The following is a 20,052-nucleotide window of genomic DNA, read 5'->3' on the forward strand; positions in this document are numbered from 1 at the left end:
TGTGGGTCCTAACGCCTCAGTATAGTGATGGGGACACTATACTCTAACAAGCACATCCTTCAGATGAGACGTTAAACCGAGGTCCTGACTCTCTGTGGTCATTAAAAATCCCAGGATGTCCTTCGATAAAGAGTAGGGGTGTAACCCCAGCATCCTGGCCAAATTTGCCCATTGGCCCCAGTCCATCACGGCCTCCTAATCATCCCCATGTATATATATGATTGGCTTCATCAAGTCTCCTCTCCACCAATCAGCTGATGTGTGGTGGGCGTTCTGGCATAAAATGGCTGCCATCGCATCCTCCAGGTGGTGCTGCACATTGGTGGTGGATGAGGAGATTCCCCCCTTCTATGTAAAAGCGCTTTGAGTGCCTATAAAAGCGCTATATAAATGCAACAAATTATTATTATTACATTTTATGTAAAATGCATTAAAACTCAGACTATAATGGTGCGTTCACACCGGACGCGAATGATGCGATTCGCGTGAGTGATTTACATGTTAAGTCAATCCAAAGACGCGAATAGACATTCTGCGGTGCGATTCGCGCGAATGACGCAAATTGAGAATTTCGAACGCGTGATTCGCTCAGGTTGAAAAATCTGAACTTTGGCGGATATTCGCGCCGCGTTAACCAATCAGGAGCTTGCTCTAGTAGTGACAACAATGAGGAGAAAATCTGTATATTAATATCTGGTTCAGACAATATGATTATCACTGTGATAACATTAAATGACATGAAACACAACACAGTCTCTTTTTGTTAAATGCAAGTTTATGTATGATCAATAATACAAAAGTATTAAAGCCTAAAAATAAATAAGTAATGAAACTTCACTTTGCCCTCAGCCTAAATGATTTACCAGGGAACAAATTATAGATCCATGAGACCAAAGATCGGCCGTTACATATACACAAAGACGAATTATAGCTTGAGACACCACAGAGACATCAGAGCCAGTGGCAGACGGCAGATGGACTAGCCGAGGAAAGGCTGCTCTCGCCGGGGTTAATGATCGCCGCTGATCCACTGGAGCTCACAACTCCGAACACGCCAGATAAAATGTTCACTCTTTTTATAAATAAACCACAGATTTGAGCTTTAAACAACTACATTATCACCTGAAAAAGTCTTAAAACTAAGTTGTCACACATTAACAGTAGATTTTAACAAAAAAAGACGTAAACACAGCCCATGTCAGCCATTTCTCAACGAGACGAGATGACTGGCAGAAGCCCCGCCCATGACACGAATTCGCGTCTGTTGTGCAATGAATGTCACACACGAATGAATCGAATTTCACGCGCGAATGAAGCGAGTAAACTCAAAATGTTCAAGCGTCCAACTTCGCGCGAATAGCACGATTTATTTGCGTCATTCGCGTCCGGTGTGAACGCCACATAAGAGTTTCCACATTCCCTATACAATCCATAGCAAATGCATAATTAAGTCAGGTGTGAATGAGAGTGAGAGTGAAACAGGCCTCCAGAGAAAGAAAGTGTATTGACTGCATTTGAGGTAAACACACATGCAGCTACAACAGAGAGTATACTCTGTTTATACATGCAGTCACTCTGCTGTTAATGAATGATTTTGTAGTGAAAGTCTCACTGGGAATTCTGCCTTAAAGTACGTAGAAGCTCATTGAGCTCACAGCTGGCTTAAACATACCCCTCTCCCCAGACTCTCTTTCTGCTTCAACAAGCTTCAGAAATACAACACGGAGGAGAATGACGACAAACGACGCCTACAACTCAAGTAACAGGAATAGAAGTTTTACCTACGTGTCTTTTAAAAGTTGTCAACAATTCACACCTACTTTGGAGCACTAAGTTTGAGACACATAGCCGTAGATTTTGACTCATTCTGGAAATGGGCCAGTCCATGCTAGTACACTCTACAGTAAGGGTATCTTTGTCATTATTTGGTACCCCAGGAGACGAATTCTGCCCTCTCAGCAGACCTAGAAAACTTACTGTACCTTTTAGACCACACTCTCAAAAGATCTCTAGCTGTGTCAGCAACATAGCCACACACAAGTCTTTAATCAGCTGCACACGGTGGATCTGTCATGCGATATGTTCAAGCAGAATGATCTGAATGCCAACAATTCTACAAAAATCGGAACACATTTAATGTGGGATAACATGTTAATGCTGCAATAATATGTGAAAGGGAAAGATCCATTCCCTTCACTTGCTCACTCTGGCCAGCTTGTACATTTCACCACATACTGTATGCATTTTTAAAGGCTTAAAGCATAGATCCCCGAGTGGTCTTATTTGGGTCACTGTGTAAACAAGCAGAGCAGCAAACAAGCAAAACTGAAGCGGTGGTGGATGGTGGGGCCTCTTGGGAAGGTGCTAAGAGGGGAGCACGTTGCTCGTGGGCCTGATGGCTTCAGACAGTGCACTAGTGAGATGAATAATGTGTGTGTCTGATGGGACTGGGCGGCCATCCCTCGACAGGCCTACAGCACTGGAGTGGAGAAATAGAACAGCCTCCATCTATGCCTACAAAACACACACTTGCTACTTTAAACTCACTGCTGAGAACAGAATATTACCAGAATATCACATTGCCAACTTTATCAAATTACCAAGCAAGATATCCGCAAATAGCACACATCGAAAAAATAGAATCCTCTAATTGCACATGCAAAATATCCTTTATTTTAATAAAAACACATCATGAACCAAAATTAAAATGCTTGGTTTGTTTGTATGCATGGTCCCTGATAATACGTTTTAAAACCATCTGAGAGAATTGAACAAAATAATAATAGTTGCACACATTATCACAGAAGATGAAACCACCAAAATGTGGAATAGATAGGCTCAAATTCCTAGATTCAATATAATACAATAATGATTGATTGCAGCTGCAGTAAGGGAGAGTAAAATGTTATAGTGCTCATTGAGAGATATGTGATTTAATTTTATGAATGATGTATATATTCTAATGTGATTTGTTTTAGGACAAATACAGCAATGAATTCAATTTAACTGAACGAGAGAATGATCACTGATAAGAAAACGAAGCCACTAAGCACAGCCTCTCTCTTTCTGTTTTTTCTCTGTCTTTCCAAAGAGCCCCCTAGCCGAAGTCATGCAGTCCTTCAGAGAGCGGAGTGGTTTCCATGGCAACCAGCACTGCTACCAGCAGGAACCCCAAGAATTATCGCGCCTTGAGAGTTATAGACATCATCACAGCCAGTCCAGACAGGGCTATGAGCCACACTCACTAGCCGCTGCAGGGATGTCAACAGCGGGAGCAGGTTCTAAGGACTGTTATGGACAGCAGACCTATCCCGTCTACACCAGCGCTACTCAGACTAAAAAACCTTATAGAGGAGCCAAGACCCCAAATCAGCACCTGCAGGCTGGCTACAGCAATCACATGGGCCCTGGATACACAGCCCAGTATATTAGTGAAGGTCACTTGCAGCAAAAATGGGATGAGTCAGCTCAGATGACCCAATTTGAACAGGACATGGTGGGACGGCTAGAGTCTGGGGTCAGTGGGTCATCCCAGTACCTAGAGCAGAACATGCTAGCTATCTCTCAAAGTCAGTGTCATCTCCCCTCCCAGTCCTCTGCCTCAACCTACACAAGTTCCCATCAACAGGGCCTCCCTCCCAATCCCACACCATCTCCTTTAATGTATCCACAGGGCCACCTCCATTTCCCTCAGCACTCGCAGCCCCCTTCTTCATCTTCGTCATCTTACATGGAGAAATGTAATACAATGCCACATGGTTACAAAGGCTATGGTATACCAACTAATGCACAGTATGGAAGACAACTCAGCAATCACAGCAGTCTAAAGCAGAGTGGATACAGGCCTCAGAATAATTATGGTTATCAACAAACTCCCTCACGGTCTGGATTTGAACAAGGCTCCCTGCAAGGAATGTCTGGTACACAGGAGAACCTTCAGAAATTCCAGCACTACAATCAGCCCCAGCAAAACTACTGCATAACAGATATTTCTGTAAGATCACCAGAACAATACTACCAGACCTGCAGTCCAAGTTCCAGTCATTCCCCTGCAAGGTCTGTGGGAAGATCTCCCTCATATAACTCTACACCATCCCCCCTAATGCCAAATCCTGACTCATTCCAATATGGCCAACCTCCCATCAACCCTGCAGCTTCCTCATCCACGAGTTTGCAAGACCAAAATATGCTGATGCCCCCTAATACCCATTCATCACCCAGTGTGAACCACCAGTCCCAGAGCTATTCTAGCTCCATGAAAGAACGATTCTCGGAAAAGCTCCTGTCCAATCCCAGTTTGTGGAGCCTCAATGCCCTGACATCTCAGGTTGAAAACATCTCCAACAATGTCCAGCAGCTGCTGCTGTCAGAGGCTCTTATGGCTAACAAAAAGACTGGCAAGCGAAACCCTGCAAAAAAGGGAGAGGACTATAGAGGTCAGTTAAAAGGTATGGAAGAGTCATCTTGTTCTGATAACCTACATGGTCCTCCTCCATCTGATGCTTATAGCACCCCAAGGTCCATGACAGCAGAACTACAGGAGGGAGGATACTCTAGCAGCACTGAGGACCAGATGGACAGGAGCTATTACTATTTTGGTCAGGAAAAAGGTCAAGCACACACCCAGACACACTCACGTCTCAGTCTTGACACAGCGTCCACTTGTTCCTTAAACTCAGCTGACGATATATCTGTTAGGTCAGGTGACTCAGTTCGAAGTCTCCAGAGTGTAGCCTCTGAAGATAATCTCAACTGTGACCCCAGAGTACAGAGAGTATTGACTGGAGAAGAGCCCAACAGCTCTCTCCGTTGCATTAGAGATGAGAGGTCTCCCATCAGTGTGACGGCTCCAAGTCCTATGAAACAAGAGAGTAATTCACCACCAGACATAAAGTGTTCAGAGAGTACTCTAAAGGAGAACTTTGAGGAGTCAGCATGGACTGAGAGGATGACTGATGAAGAAGAAATTGGACAAAGAAACCTGTCTGCAGACCGTGAGTGCAAAGGAGAGGTCACTGAAAAGCAAGAGAAGTGGTTGGAGGATGAGAAAAGTCCTTCACTTTTTCATAAACTAAATAAAGCAGTATTGGAGGAAGGTTACTCGTATGAAACAGAAGCAAATATCTACCAAGGTCTGCAAAACAAATACAATTTAGATAAAGGAAACTCAGAAGAAGAAATTGACTGTTTTTCTGAACTTAATCACAAATGTAATGAAGAAATAAAGTCAGAACATTTCAAATCAGAGCCACAGACCAATGTTGAAATGCTAGTGAAAACATCACCCGGTAATTCAGCCACTGATCTGTATTTGCCAGAGAATGAAGAAAATTCAAAGAGTGAGAATTCAGTAGATAGCGTCACATGCACTGAGGGACCAGTGGACACCCTTGAAGAACAGCCGTCTGTCCTCTCCCATAACTCCACTGAGGTGAGAGATGAAAAGGAGAATCTGACAACCTCAGAGGAGGTCATTAATAATAGAGCAAGTACATTCGAGGAGATGGGAAACATGCCGCAAGTCAACACAGAACCAGTAGAAAGCTTTGCCCAGGACGCACCACACAGAGGCTGCGAAAGGAGGTCAGCTTTATGTGACATTGCAACTCAGCCTCACACTGCCAAGAGTGGCTTCTCAGCTCTCAATGAGAAAACAACACCACTGGCTCAGGCTAGGGATCATCACATCGATCGTAGTGATGCAAAGGTACTGGAGCCTGACTCTCCTCAGTTGCCAGGCAAGTCATTACTGCACTCTGCACCATCTTGGGCTGACACCCCACCCTCTCCCAAGAAAGGGGATGAGGATATGGAACCGGGGATAAGCTGTCCCAGTGCAGTGACTCCCTCAGCAAAACCAGAGCCTTTGGCCCCATCTGCACATACAAGAATGTTCGGTAAGAAACATGCACGGGGCAGGAGGAGAATAATGCATTCAAGTGTAGGAATCAGAAGGCAGCTAAGTGTAGAAGGAGACAGTGATCCACCTTCTGCCCAAAATCCCAGTATGCCCTCCAGCAAAAGCGCCCTCATTCCTGATCAGATGGAAACTGCTCACCAGAATATTAGCAGTCAAACACAGAAACTAGTGACAGAGAGTTTACCATCGCGAATGTGCACTCGCTCCTATGGTTCACAAAATAGCCCAAAGGTCTGCCCTCAAGAGAGAAGGAAACCAGGTTCAAAACCTGGCCCAAAACCAGGTTCAAAACTAGGTGCAAAGCCAGGTCCAAAACCAGGTCCAAAAGCTGGTCCAAAATCAAATATAAAACCTGGTACAAAGCCTTGTCCAAAATCAATTTCAAAACCTGGTCCAAAATCCGGTCCTAAACATGAAGTTTTACCTAGTGTAAAACCTGGTACCAAACAAAGTTTAAAATGCACAGGGTCCACAGAAAATGCAAAGCCTGGTCCAAAACCAGGTGTAAAGCCAGGTCCTAAATCTGGTCCAAAATCTGGTTCTAAACAAGGCTCAAAGCCTGGGGCTTTACCAGGAGACACGCTTGTTCCAAAGCCAACTCAAACCACCACAGAGTCAAAGCCAATTGAGGGGTCAGTACCTAAAGCTCCAGGTCGACCAAGAGGCATCACCTCTAAGACAAAATCACTAAAACAAAATGAAAATATTCAGATTACAAAAGATCATACCAAGGAAACACATGAACTTATTTTGCAAGATGTGAGCACAGCATTGACTATGGACACACTTGTTGGTGTGGTGGACACCACGAAGGATGAAACTGTGTGTTCCACTTTGGAGTCGAATCTAGAAAGCAGTTGCGTAAAGTCTTTAACAAGAGATCGAAAGTCCATGGTGCTTAGATCACGAAAACAAACAAAAGAAAAGATGACTGAAGATAAAGAGCAAGAGAGTGACAAAAAAACAGAGACACCTTCAGCGATGCTCATACACTCACAAATACAGAATGTTACTGTGGATCAGTCATGTAAGACCGAATCTTCAAATCTTGAATTGCCAAAGCAGAAGGATGTCTCTACAGATTTACTTCAACAACCGAATGAAGAGATAGTTTCCACCAAAAGGAAATCCAGTTTACCATCATCAGACACCAACAAGAGGAAGAAAGGTATGCAAGAGTGTCAGGTAAAGACACAGGAGCCTCCATTAGATACAGTCACAGGAGTCTGTATTGCAAAGGGAAAGCGAAAGAGAGGAAAACATTTGCAAGCAGAATCTGTAAGCACCACAGTAACCACTGATAACCCTCCCACTGATGACATAAGTGACATGCCTTCTGTACCTCCTCAGTGTCCCACTAAAACCAAATATTTGCCTCCTCGGAAAGGCAGGGGACTTAAATACGAGGCAATGGTTCAGAAAATCACATCCCCAGGGTCCAAAAAGCAACCGTTAAATATTCAACCGGATATTGTACCAGACGAATCATCATCAAAACCAGTGGCACAGGTATCAGAGCCGAAGGAGACAATGAACGCCCCTGAGGTGACTCACGTGGAGGGCGAAAGCACAATAAGTACACAAGAGACCCAAAACACAGGAATTCAAACTCCAAGGAAGAAGAGGAGAACGTGGGCCACCGTAGAGAGCAGTGATGCACCAGATGTAGCTCTGGAGGCCGGGAGCCTAGTTATCAACACGCCAAGACTCGCCAAACAGAGAGCCATTAAAAACAACCACGAGATGCATCTGAAGCAACGAAAGAGGAGAAGAAAAGGCACTGAACCACAAGAAAGCACCCCCATTGTAGAGCAACAGGAGCCTAATCAGACTGATATATTACCCCCACCTCCACCCTCCTTCTCTTTACCAGAAACAGGTGAACAGACACAGCATGAGGAGCCACAGACAGAATTATGCTTACCACTAATAAAATCCAAACGAGGCAGGCGGCCATCACTCAAAAGGAAACAGGAGGAGGAACTCTCAAGTCAAAAAGAAGATGACAAAGTAAAGGAGAAAAAAAAGGCTGGCCCGAAAAAAAAGGTTCTGAATGTCCTCAAAGTTGTAGTGAAGAGACCCAGGATCAAGACAAAATGCAGCAATGATCTCCCCCCAACAGTGAAGGGGACATTATCAGACTTGCATCCTGCACTAGGAGATGGCAAATGTTCTTTCAGACCATATGTACACATTGACAGCTCTTTGGAGCTAGCGTCTCTTTGTACCATCATCAACAGGCCTGAGGAAGAGCAGATGCTCAGCCAGGCAAGAAAAAAGAGTGCAGCTAAAATGAAAAATCCAGTCACAGTTACCGAGGCAGTATCAACCTCCTCAGTAATGCTCCAGGGGCCCTTAGTTAACAAAAGCCTAATTGAAAGGTGTCTAACGTGCTGCCTATGTGGAAAGCCAGCAAATTACAGAGAGCTTGGGGACTTGTGCGGCCCCTATTATCCTGAGGACGGCATACCACGAAAAATGCTGTCTTCCACACACAGGAATGATTTCAGACAAAACAGCAACTGTGCAAATGAGACAGAGGTCAGCTACATCGCAGAGCAAATCAACTTGCAGAGTGCATGTGCGAAGGACTCCAATCAAGATAGTGCAACTGAAGGACACAGTGGTCATCCCAGGAGGGGGAAAAGGGCAATTAGGGGATCGTTAAGAACCCGCCCCACCTTGCGGATGAGATTCAAAAGACTACTGCTGTTGCAGAACAAACTTAGTGGAGCTTCTCCCCCTGCTGGCGAGGAGGGCAGTGGAAACGCTCTGCAGAGATTGCAGATGGAGGCTGAGGCGAAAGAGCACTGGGCTCATGAAGCTTGTGCCGTCTGGACCACAGGCATAATTCTGGTAGCAGGCAAACTCTTTGGGCTGAAGGAGGCTGTTCAGAAAGCTGCAACTGCAGTAAGTGTTTCATTTATATTAAACACTCTACATTAATAACTTTATGTACTGTTAAGAAGTGAGACAAGAGCACATCTCAGAACATAGCTTTCTGCACCATATTGTATCCCACCATGACTCACCTGGAAACAAAATCAACTGTAATATCCGTGACTTCTTTCTAGACACTGATACATGTATTTAGTGAGCCAGTGTCACGGCTGAATATCGTAGCAAGCCTAAATTATACTAATAATATACTTTGAGTCTAGTAGGTATAGAATTATATCAGTTATACTATTTTATCTGCAACTTGTGGTAGCTCAGAGGGCTGTAAAGGAAAGAGTCGATATTTTAGAGACAAGCTCCTCAGGCTTTCTGTTTCATCCCAGAAATGCTCCAGGTGCCAAGGTGAAGGAGCTTCCATCTGCTGCAGCTGGAAGAGCTGCACTCAGCGGTACCATTATGTCTGCGCCAAAGAGATGGGTAAGTGACATTTTGAAATGTGCTGTTTGTTTGTCTACAATATGTACTGTCCATCCAATGATTCCACCCTCCACTCCACATGAAGCTCTGTCTAGAAACCGAACAGGGTTTTATTACTAGTCCTATTAGTCTCACAAACCATACTTTAAACTATCAACTTAAGACATGATAGGAAGTTTCTGACCAACAGGTAAAAACAACCAATTATACTTTTTATGTTTTCTGTGACGTTTAGCTGTGACAATGGTGCTTACAGAATAATTGTCCTATGAAGTACTTCACTTAATTAACGGCAAACATTATGATATCTAGTTTACCTACTACAATTCTTGTGTCTATTTATTCATTGGAAGCACTCATTATAGCTTCCTGGGAACTGGCTTGACTGATAATACCCTGTGTACTCTAACTCCCAGAAGTTGCATAGAATTGGATCTGGCAGTTATCGTCAGCTCTGGACAATATGCACCAGATGGTCCGTGAATGCTCTATGGCATGTCATCCAAGGCTGGGAGTAGATTCCCTCCATCATGCATTGCTCTCTGCCAACAGAAATTGTCATTATAGAAAGTGGTTGTTACACCACTGGAGATGGGTGAATTCAGAAACAAAAGGGCAAGCTGACCTTGCTTTCCATTTCCAATGGCATCTAATGTATACCTTCCCTTTCTTTTCTCTCTATCTTTTTCCAGGCTGCACGTTTCAAGAAGAGACCTTCTCTATTAGCTGTTCGAAACACAAGGTAAGCACGTGAATTGGTTTTGCACACAGCAAAGGACATCTCTGATCTAAAAGACACCCCCATTGTACCATGAACTTCAGTGTCCTTGTACCACCTCCATAACAACAGAAAGGAGTGAAACTAGACAGCAGAGCACACAGTTCCTCATCAGCACCATCTCTCAGGGCAACAGATGAGCCCTGAGCATATCTCACCCTTATCTGTCTGCTATTGACTGTGCAGCTCTCTACTGACAGCAGAAGTTAGTGAAGGGATGTTAATTAGACATTCTAGTCTCTCTCCGTCTCCTTGTTCCCCTTTAGAAGCCACAAACTTTAAAGAGAAGAAAAAAAGAAGACATTTAGAAGTGCTGCTTGGTGATTATTACTGGATGGGGAACATACACGTCTTTCACTAAAGGTCTTGGCTCATGAATGAAGCAGAAAACTAAAACTAAAAACATGTTTCATTACTCAAAACAAATATCATACTGAATTAGCAAATTCCTAAACCTACAAATCAAATTTCTGCATTATTCACTCACCCTCCATTACTTGAACCCAGCAGGAACATTTTTGAAGAATCTTCACACATATCTTTTCCAAACAGCGACAGCTCATTACGACAACAGCTGTCGATCAGGCCTGGTCCTCTCATGTCTTTCACTTTCGTCACTCCTCCTTTTATCCTTCCGGATCTCCTCCGTGAGACTCGAGAACGATGTGGAGCGCAGGAGGCACTCATTAACACTTCGCTCCGGTCCCACAGCTCTCGGCCCCGCACTGCAAAGAGTTGCTTGAAGATTCTTCAAAATGTTTTCTTTTATGTTCTACTGAAGAAGTTTATGGGCTTGGAACAACGTAATACAACTTCATTTGACAACACTTGTGGCATAATGTTGATTGCTGTGAGCATTTTCTAGAAGTTGATTACCTGTGTAAAAAGTACACAATGATGCCAGTGTTGCAATGTCATTGCAAATGTATCGAGAGGGCTTTTTGAATATTGATACGCAGTTGTTACGACTTGGTTAATTAGATCACTAGACATGCTTCATCTATGTCATTGTCCATCAGGCAAAAAGTATCTAATTGATTGGAATGCAATAACACTCCCCTCCTCAACAATCAACACCATTTGGGGTATCATTCATATTCGTAAAATGTAGCAGGTTGCATGCCAAAGTTTAATACTTAGGGTTAGTATCAAGAAATGTAGGCCTGGTTTCACAGACAGGGCTTAGATTAAGCCAGGATTAGGCCTTAGTTCAATTAGGGCATTTAAGTAGCTTTATAAATTTGCCTTAGAAAAAGAAAAATGAAACATTACTGGTGGGCATCTTGAGATAAAACAATGGCTTTCAGTCAAGACAGCTCAAACATGCATTTTAGTCTGGGACTAGGCTTAAACCTTGTATGTGAAACCAGGCAAATATTAGTAATGCTCACCCTCACTTAGTTTCACATGCCTCTTTGGTCTTATACTGTTGCATTTGCTTATGCATTCGCCACCTACAGGCAATCTGTGAACTACAACTGAGGGAGGTCAGGGAGAGAGAAAGAAAACGAGATAGACGGAACAAGAAAGGCAGAGAAAATGGGCATAGCAGAAAGAGAGAAAGAGAAATGATATTCAGCAGTAGTACAGCTTCCTGTCGGAGACAGTGAAGCAAAACCTGGATGGAGATCAAAACACCCCACCCTCCTCTCTCCAGCTCTACCCCTCCCATCCTCTTTCACCCTCCCACGACAAAGGAAGAAGAGAACAGGATGAGTGAGAAATAGACAGACAAACAGAGCAGAGGAGAAAGTTCAGAACAAGCAGAGCACACATCAGCAGGGGGATCTAAGGGCTTTGGGTCTCTGGGATGCCAATTTGCCGCTTTAATGAAAGCGAGCGGTAGAGATACCACCCCCGTCCAGGTCTCCTAGGAAATCTCCTCTTCCTCTTCATCTTCCTCTTCTCCTCTGTGCTCACATGCACTCAGTGGCGAGCTCTCTTTTAGGTTCACGTGGCTTGAGAACATGACAACAGCAATGCAGCACAGGCAGAGCTTTAAGTCAGGCCGAAGGGGGCAGCGCAGCAGGCAGGGCAAGAGAAGGCTGCTGTTCTTTCCCCTGTTCTTGCATGAGAAAAAACCCATTTGCATTTCATCAAGGAAATACCAGTTCTAGCCAGGCAACAAAAGAATAGTGTTAAAGTTTAGGGTAAATTTAGGTTCTGCATCAGAGTCGTTTTGCCATTGTTATACTGACACTCGGCAGAGTTGGCACGCATCTTATATTCATTTGGGTACTCACTAAAATCAACACTAGGTGCTCGGTGATGAAAAACGGTTAAATATATAAATAAAAAGACTAGACCAATAACAATTCAAATGCAAATGTTGCAATGAAGTCAAGGCATACATTCCAACAATATAAGTCAATAAGAGATTTTCTTAAATACATTTTTTTCAAAGTTTACATTGTAAACTTGGAAAAGCTGCCTGTACAGGTCTGTAACTTCACCCAAAAATTTAAATTCTGTCATTAATTGGTCACCCTCATGTCGTTCTAAACTAACCGGTAATACGTTCATTCATCTTCGGAAAAACGTAAGAATGAACCTCATTGGTTCTTGCAGAAGCTAAAACTTGCTGCGTAACACAAGAATGAACCTCATTGGTTCTTGCTGAAGCTCAAACATGCTGCGTAACACAAGAATGAACCTCATTGGTTCTTGCAGAAGCTCAAACGTGCTTCGTAACCGAGAATGAACCTCATTGGTTCTTGAGGAAGCTCAAACGTGCTTCGTAACACAAGAATGAACCTCATTGGTTCTTGCAGAAGCTCAAACTTGCTGTGTAACACAAGAATGAACCTCATTGGTTCTTGAGGAAGCTCAAACGTGCTTCGTAACACAAGAATGAACCTCATTGGTTCTTGCTGAAGCTCAAACGTGCTGCGTAACACAAGAATTAACCTCATTGGTTCTTGCTGAAGCTCAAACGTGCAGCGTAACACAAGAATTAACCTCATTGGTTCTTGCTGAAGCTCAAACGTGCTGCGTAACACAAGAATTAACCTCATTGGTTCTTGCAGAAGCTCAAACGTGCTGTGTAACACGAGAATGAACCTCATTGGTTCTTGCCGAAGCTCAAACGTGCTGTGACACACATGAGAATGAACCTCATTGGTTCTTGCTGAAGCTCAAACGTGCTGTGTAACACATGAGAATGAACCTCATTGGTTCTTGCAGAAGCTAAAACTTGCTGTGTAACACGAGAATGAACCTCATTGGTTCTTGCAGAAGCTCAAACGTATTGCGTAACACATGAGAATGAACCTCATTGGTTCTTGCTGAAGCTCAAATGTGCAGCGTAACACGAGAATGAACCTCATTGGTTCTTGCAGAAGCTCAAATGTGCTGTGTAACACGAGAATGAACCTCATTGGTTCTTGCTGAAGCTCAAATGTGCTGTGTAACACGAGAATGAACCTCATTGGTTCTTGCAGAAGCTCAAATGTGCTGTGTAACACGAGAATGAACCTCATTGGTTCTTGCAGAAGCTCAAACGTGCTGTGTAACACGAGAATGAACCTCATTGGTTCTTGCAGAAGCTCAAATGTGCTGTGTAACACGAGAATGAACCTCATTGGTTCTTGCTGAAGCTCAAATGTGCTGTGTAACACGAGAATGAACCTCATTGGTTCTTGCTGAAGCTCAAATGTGCTGTGTAACACGAGAATGAACCTCATTGGTTCTTGCAGAAGCTCAAATGTGCTGTGTAACACGAGAATGAACCTCATTGGTTCTTGCAGAAGCTCAAATGTGCTGTGTAACACGAGAATGAACCTCATTGGTTCTTGCTGAAGCTCAAATGTGCTGTGTAACACGAGAATGAACCTCATTGGTTCTTGCAGAAGCTCAAATGTGCTGTGTAACACGAGAATGAACCTCATTGGTTCTTGCAGAAGCTCAAATGTGCTGTGTAACACGAGAATGAACCTCATTGGTTCTTGCAGAAGCTCAAACGTGCTGTGTAACACGAGAATGAACCTCATTGGTTCTTGCAGAAGCTCAAATGTGCTGTGTAACACGAGAATGAACCTCATTGGTTCTTGCTGAAGCTCAAATGTGCTGTGTAACACGAGAATGAACCTCATTGGTTCTTGCTGAAGCTCAAATGTGCTGTGTAACACGAGAATGAACCTCATTGGTTCTTGCAGAAGCTCAAACGTGCTGTGTAACACGAGAATGAACCTCATTGGTTCTTGCAGAAGCTCAAATGTGCTGTGTAACACGAGAATGAACCTCATTGGTTCTTGCTGAAGCTCAAATGTGCTGTGTAACACGAGAATGAACCTCATTGGTTCTTGCAGAAGCTCAAATGTGCTGTGTAACACGAGAATGAACCTCATTGGTTCTTGCTGAAGCTCAAACGTGCTGTGTAACACAAGAATGAACCTCATTGGTTCTTGCTGAAGCTCAAACGTGCTGTGTAACACAAGAATGAACCTCATTGGTTCTTGCTGAAGCTCAAATGTGCTGTGTAACACGAGAATGAACCTCATTGGTTCTTGCAGAAGCTCAAACGTATTGCGTAACACATGAGAATGAACCTCATTGGTTCTTGCTGAAGCTCAAACGTGCTGCGTAACACAAGAATTAACCTCATTGGTTCTTGCTGAAGCTCAAACGTGCTGTGTAACACAAGAATGAACCTCATTGGTTCTTGCAGAAGCTCAAACGTGCTGCGTAACATGAGAATGAACCTCATTGGTTCTTGCAGAAGCTCAAACGTGCTGTGTAACACGAGAATGAACCTCATTGGTTCTTGCAGAAGCTCAAACGTGCTGTGTAACACAAGAATGAACCTCATTGGTTCTTGCTGAAGCTCAAATGTGCTGTGTAACACGAGAATGAACCTCATTGGTTCTTGCTGAAGCTCAAATGTGCTGTGTAACACGAGAATGAACCTCATTGGTTCTTGCTGAAGCTCAAATGTGCTGTGTAACACGAGAATGAACCTCATTGGTTCTTGCAGAAGCTCAAATGTGCTGTGTAACACGAGAATGAACCTCATTGGTTCTTGCAGAAGCTCAAATGTGCTGTGTAACACGAGAATGAACCTCATTGGTTCTTGCTGAAGCTCAAATGTGCTGTGTAACACGAGAATGAACCTCATTGGTTCTTGCAGAAGCTCAAATGTGCTGTGTAACACGAGAATGAACCTCATTGGTTCTTGCAGAAGCTCAAATGTGCTGTGTAACACGAGAATGAACCTCATTGGTTCTTGCAGAAGCTCAAACGTGCTGTGTAACACGAGAATGAACCTCATTGGTTCTTGCAGAAGCTCAAATTTGCTGTGTAACACGAGAATGAACCTCATTGGTTCTTGCTGAAGCTCAAATGTGCTGTGTAACACGAGAATGAACCTCATTGGTTCTTGCAGAAGCTCAAACGTGCTGTGTAACACGAGAATGAACCTCATTGGTTCTTGCAGAAGCTCAAATGTGCTGTGTAACACGAGAATGAACCTCATTGGTTCTTGCTGAAGCTCAAATGTGCTGTGTAACACGAGAATGAACCTCATTGGTTCTTGCTGAAGCTCAAATGTGCTGTGTAACACGAGAATGAACCTCATTGGTTCTTGCAGAAGCTCAAACGTGCTGTGTAACACGAGAATGAACCTCATTGGTTCTTGCAGAAGCTCAAATGTGCTGTGTAACACGAGAATGAACCTCATTGGTTCTTGCTGAAGCTCAAATGTGCTGTGTAACACGAGAATGAACCTCATTGGTTCTTGCAGAAGCTCAAATGTGCTGTGTAACACGAGAATGAACCTCATTGGTTCTTGCTGAAGCTCAAACGTGCTGTGTAACACAAGAATGAACCTCATTGGTTCTTGCTGAAGCTCAAACGTGCTGTGTAACACAAGAATGAACCTCATTGGTTCTTGCTGAAGCTCAAATGTGCTGTGTAACACGAGAATGAACCTCATTGGTTCTTGCAGAAGCTCAAACGTATTGCGTAACACATGAGAATGAACCTCATTGGTTCTTGCTGAAGCTCAAACGTGCTGCGTAACACAAGAATTAACCTCATTGGTTCTTGCTGAAGCTCAAACGTGCTGTGTAACACAAGAATGAACCTCATTGGTTCTTGCAGAAGCTCAAACGTGCTGCGTAACATGAGAATGAACCTCATTGGTTCTTGCAGAAGCTCAAACGTGCTGTGTAACACGAGAATGAACCTCATTGGTTCTTGCAGAAGCTCAAACGTGCTGTGTAACACAAGAATGAACCTCATTGGTTCTTGCTGAAGCTCAAACGTGCTGTGTAACACATGAGAATGAACCTCATTGGTTCTTGCAGAAGCTCAAACGTATTGCGTAACACATGAGAATGAACCTCATTGGTTCTTGCAGAAGCTCAAACGTGCTGCGTAACACGAGAATGAACCTCATTGGTTCTTGCAGAAGCTCAAACGTGCTTCGTAACCGAGAATGAACCTCATTGGTTCTTGCTGAAGCTCAAACGTGCTGCGTAACATGAGAATGAACCTCATTGGTTCTTGCAGAAGCTCAAACGTGCAGCATAAAACACGAGAATGAACCCTCATTGGTTCTTGCAGAAGCTCAAACGTGCTGCGTAACACAAGAATGAACCTCATTAGTTCTTGCAGAAGCTCAAACGTGCTTCGTAACCGAGAATGAACCTCATTGGTTCTTGCAGAAGCTCAAACGTGCTGCGTAACACCAGAATGAACCTCATTGGTTCTTGCAGAAGCTCAAACGTATTGCGTAACACATGAGAATGAACCTCATTGGTTCTTGCAGAAGCTCAAACGTATCGCGTAACACGAGAATGAACCTCATTGGTTCTTGCAGAAGCTCAAATGTGCTTCGTAACCGAGAATGAACCTCATTGGTTCTTGCAGAAGCTCAAACGTGCTGCGTAACACGAGAATGAACCTCATTGGTTCTTGCAGAAGTGGGAAAATTTGAAATAGACCGCTTAATTCATGTGGACTAGTTATGATCTCTTTTTGAACTTTTGAGCTTCATTTGTGTTCTGAAGACGAACGAAGGGTGAGTAATAATCACAGAATTGTAATATTTGGGAGAACTATGCCTTTAAGCAGTTCACGCTAAACTAAGAGCCCGTACACACGGAGACGCGTTTAGCTGTATACGTAAAAATGTTGTATCGTATCGCCGTTTTGGGAGCCTGAATCTGCTATTTTTTTTAAACCGGGTCCCAGAGTGGATAAATCTGAAAACGTCAGCCAAACCGTACATTCAAGTCTTCTCCTCCATTTTCAGTGTCTCTGTGGCAGAATTACAGCGCCACATACTGGTATTGAGTCGGTTTCAGTAGTTTCGTGATGTACGCAGTTATTTCTTGAGGCGATGCCATGTTTACGGTTTTTTTTCTAGAACAAGGAAAGAAAAAAAAGATCGGATAGGGAAAGCTCTGGCTTTGTGTGGATGTGGCCTGAGACGTTTGTTTGGAACACGAGGACGTGATGAATATCAATGCAGTGCTGCCTAACAAACCAGGGCTGCGGTTAAATCGCGGTGCGAGAGAGATAATGATTACCAGCATTAAAGAGCAGAAGGATTAGCTCAGAGATCAGAGAGAAAGAGAGAGATCGGACCCAGAGCAGAGGAGGGAGAGAGAACGAGGGCAATAGCAAGAAAAGCTGCGGAGGAGGAGGAGAGAGAGATACATAAAACAAGAATACATCCATGTCAGCGCAATTAGGAAACGGTCCTGCAGTGTTTTTTTTTCCGAGAGCGGGCTGGCTGTAGATCCCGGCTCGACGCAGCTTTCATATCGGCGCAGGCAATTAGAGAGCGGCGCATGTGATGCACAACCAAATAAACACACATACACAACACAGAGGTCAAGCACAACGCACAGATTAGAGATACATTGGCAGATTATACAATAGTTGTTATAATAATTATTATATTATATTTAACAATCTCGTAATTAGGGGTTAATTCAGGTTGGTTGGGACACTTTTTCCAAGTCATCTTCCCAATCACCCTGAATTCCCCCCTATTGTTTGTAGCCTAATTATAGTATTAGCATTAAAGTTCATTTAATTTCAGCAAATTTGTGGACATCTGTCATTATCAGCATGGTCTTTACGTCAGTCAATCAATCATTTCTGCTTAGCATGTTGTTATGAATACATAAATCCATACAGATGTGCTTAGCACAGCATTTATAGCTATGCTAAGACAATGAACAGAATGTAAATAAAGAGCTAGCGTTAGCCATACGCTTCATGACATCTTTTTCAGATACTGATATTATCAGACTGATGTTGAAATTATCAAACAGATGTTTTCATATGAAACAAGACCAAATCATCAAAAAATTTATTAAATCCATTACTTACTGTTATGTGTGCTGTTGTTTTCCCTCCAAAATGATGTCACTTCCTGGAGGTTGATGTCATGTTACTTAAAGGGTTTGTTCACCCAAAAATGAAAATTCTGTCATTAATTCCTCACCCTCATGTCGTTCGACACCCGTAAGACCTCCGTTCATCTTCAGAACACAAATGAAGATATTTTAGTTGAAATCTGATGGCTCTGAAAGGCCTCCATTGACACAATGGCACGGTTCACTCTCAAGACCCTTAAAAGGTACTAAAGACATTGTTACAAAGTCCATCTCACTACAGTGATTCTAAAATAACTTTATGGAGTGACGAGAATAGTTTTTGTGTGCAAAAAAACCCTAAATAACGACTTATATAGTGATGACCGATTTCAAAACACGGCATCATGAAGCTTCGAAGCGTTATGAATCAGTGAGTCGAATCATGATTCGGATCGCGTGTCAAATCGCCAAACTGCTGAAATTTGGCGATTCAAACCGCTGAATCGACTCACTGACTCATAACGCTTTGCTGTTCGCTAAACTTTTCACTGTCCTCGATGTGTAACTGTTATTAATTTGTGTAACGCCCTCTTTCCTTTTCTTCTATGCTATTTGGTTCTACTTTGAGCTATGGTATTGATTATTTATGCCCCCCCCCCCCTCTATTGATGTTATTCGTAATTATTATTAAGTTGTAATTTTGTTGTGCTATAGTGTAAACTGAATGTTTAAATAAAGCATTTATAAAATTAAAAAAAGACTCACAGGATGGATTTTGATATTGGGGATGCAGTAAAACATGACTGCGGATTAAAACAATATTCCCAAGTAAACATGTTTTGTTTGTAGCATTTCCATCCGAGTAAGGAAAAGTGAACTCCTGGAACCCTAAATAAAAAGTGAAATATTGTGATGAATGTACCTAAAATGTGGAATCCCATACATTAGGTTTATATAAGGGGGCTTAATAACGCATATATGAATATGAAGCCTTTCTCCACTCTTACGCATTTCAAATGGTTCTGTCTTTCAGGCTATGTAATATACCGGCGCATGAAGACTGGTGAATGTCACCTATGCAGTAGAACAAGGACATGCGTCTGCCTGCGTGCTGCGAGTTGCTGTGGACACTGACACTGAGAAAAACTGGGGCTTCAGTCGAAGCACAAAGATACTGTAGCAATACCAAGATCAGATCATCTCCCAATCCATCCGGCACCCGGCCCAAACACAAGAACCTTCACGACCAAAAGCTGGAGAAAAAAAGGGAAAGACACTTTTGTTATGAATCCGAATGTGCCATTCTTCCGTTTTATCCCGTATTCTGGAGCGGATGTTATCAGTCGGGGACACCTGCTGGCGGATTTGGCCCGCTGCCCCTAGCACTGGTTGGCACACGTGTGTTTCCGCTGTGGGAAGGGGGATTGAAATTTGAAGATGTCATGCAACACTGGATGTATTTCAATGGACACTTACATGTTACAAAGAAGAAGAAAAAAAAGAAATTGTACATGGTGTGCTTTACAGGTCTAAATATTCTGATATCATGAAAAAAAAATGCATTATTTTAATATACTGCTACTCCTAGGCTTATTTCCATGTGCATTTGAAGACAAAACAGCACCACTGAGATAAAAATAACCTGCGTTCGT

At 43.1% G+C, this 20,052-nt stretch overlaps 1 protein-coding gene across 1 annotated transcript; it reads left to right on the top strand.

The window, feature by feature from the left end:
• Nucleotides 1-3,103: 3,103 nt before the first annotated feature.
• On the top strand, nucleotides 3,104-19,883 carry rai1 (retinoic acid induced 1). The gene is made up of 4 exons (XM_079831777.1): nucleotides 3,104-8,830; nucleotides 9,202-9,295; nucleotides 9,988-10,037; nucleotides 19,434-19,883. Exons 1-4 carry the CDS (start codon nucleotides 3,110-3,112, stop codon nucleotides 19,440-19,442), a joined length of 5,874 nt encoding a protein of 1,957 aa, XP_079687903.1. The 5' UTR covers nucleotides 3,104-3,109; the 3' UTR covers nucleotides 19,443-19,883.
• Nucleotides 19,884-20,052: the final 169 nt, after the last annotated feature.

Source organism: Gobio gobio (assembly GCF_949357685.1).
Source record: "Gobio gobio genome assembly, chromosome: 1".
NCBI lineage: Eukaryota > Metazoa > Chordata > Actinopteri > Cypriniformes > Gobionidae > Gobio > Gobio gobio.

Bases quoted from the DNA above. Each gene is read 5' to 3' on its own strand.
- rai1 (XM_079831777.1), top strand. From the start codon at position 3,110: ATGCAGTCCTTCAGAGAGCGGAGTGGTTTCCATGGCAACCAGCACTGC. The intron at 8,831-9,201 runs GTAAGTGTTTCA...GTTTCATCCCAG, and splicing joins TTCAGAAAGCTGCAACTGCA to AAATGCTCCAGGTGCCAAGG. The intron at 9,296-9,987 runs GTAAGTGACATT...ATCTTTTTCCAG, and splicing joins TGTCTGCGCCAAAGAGATGG to GCTGCACGTTTCAAGAAGAG.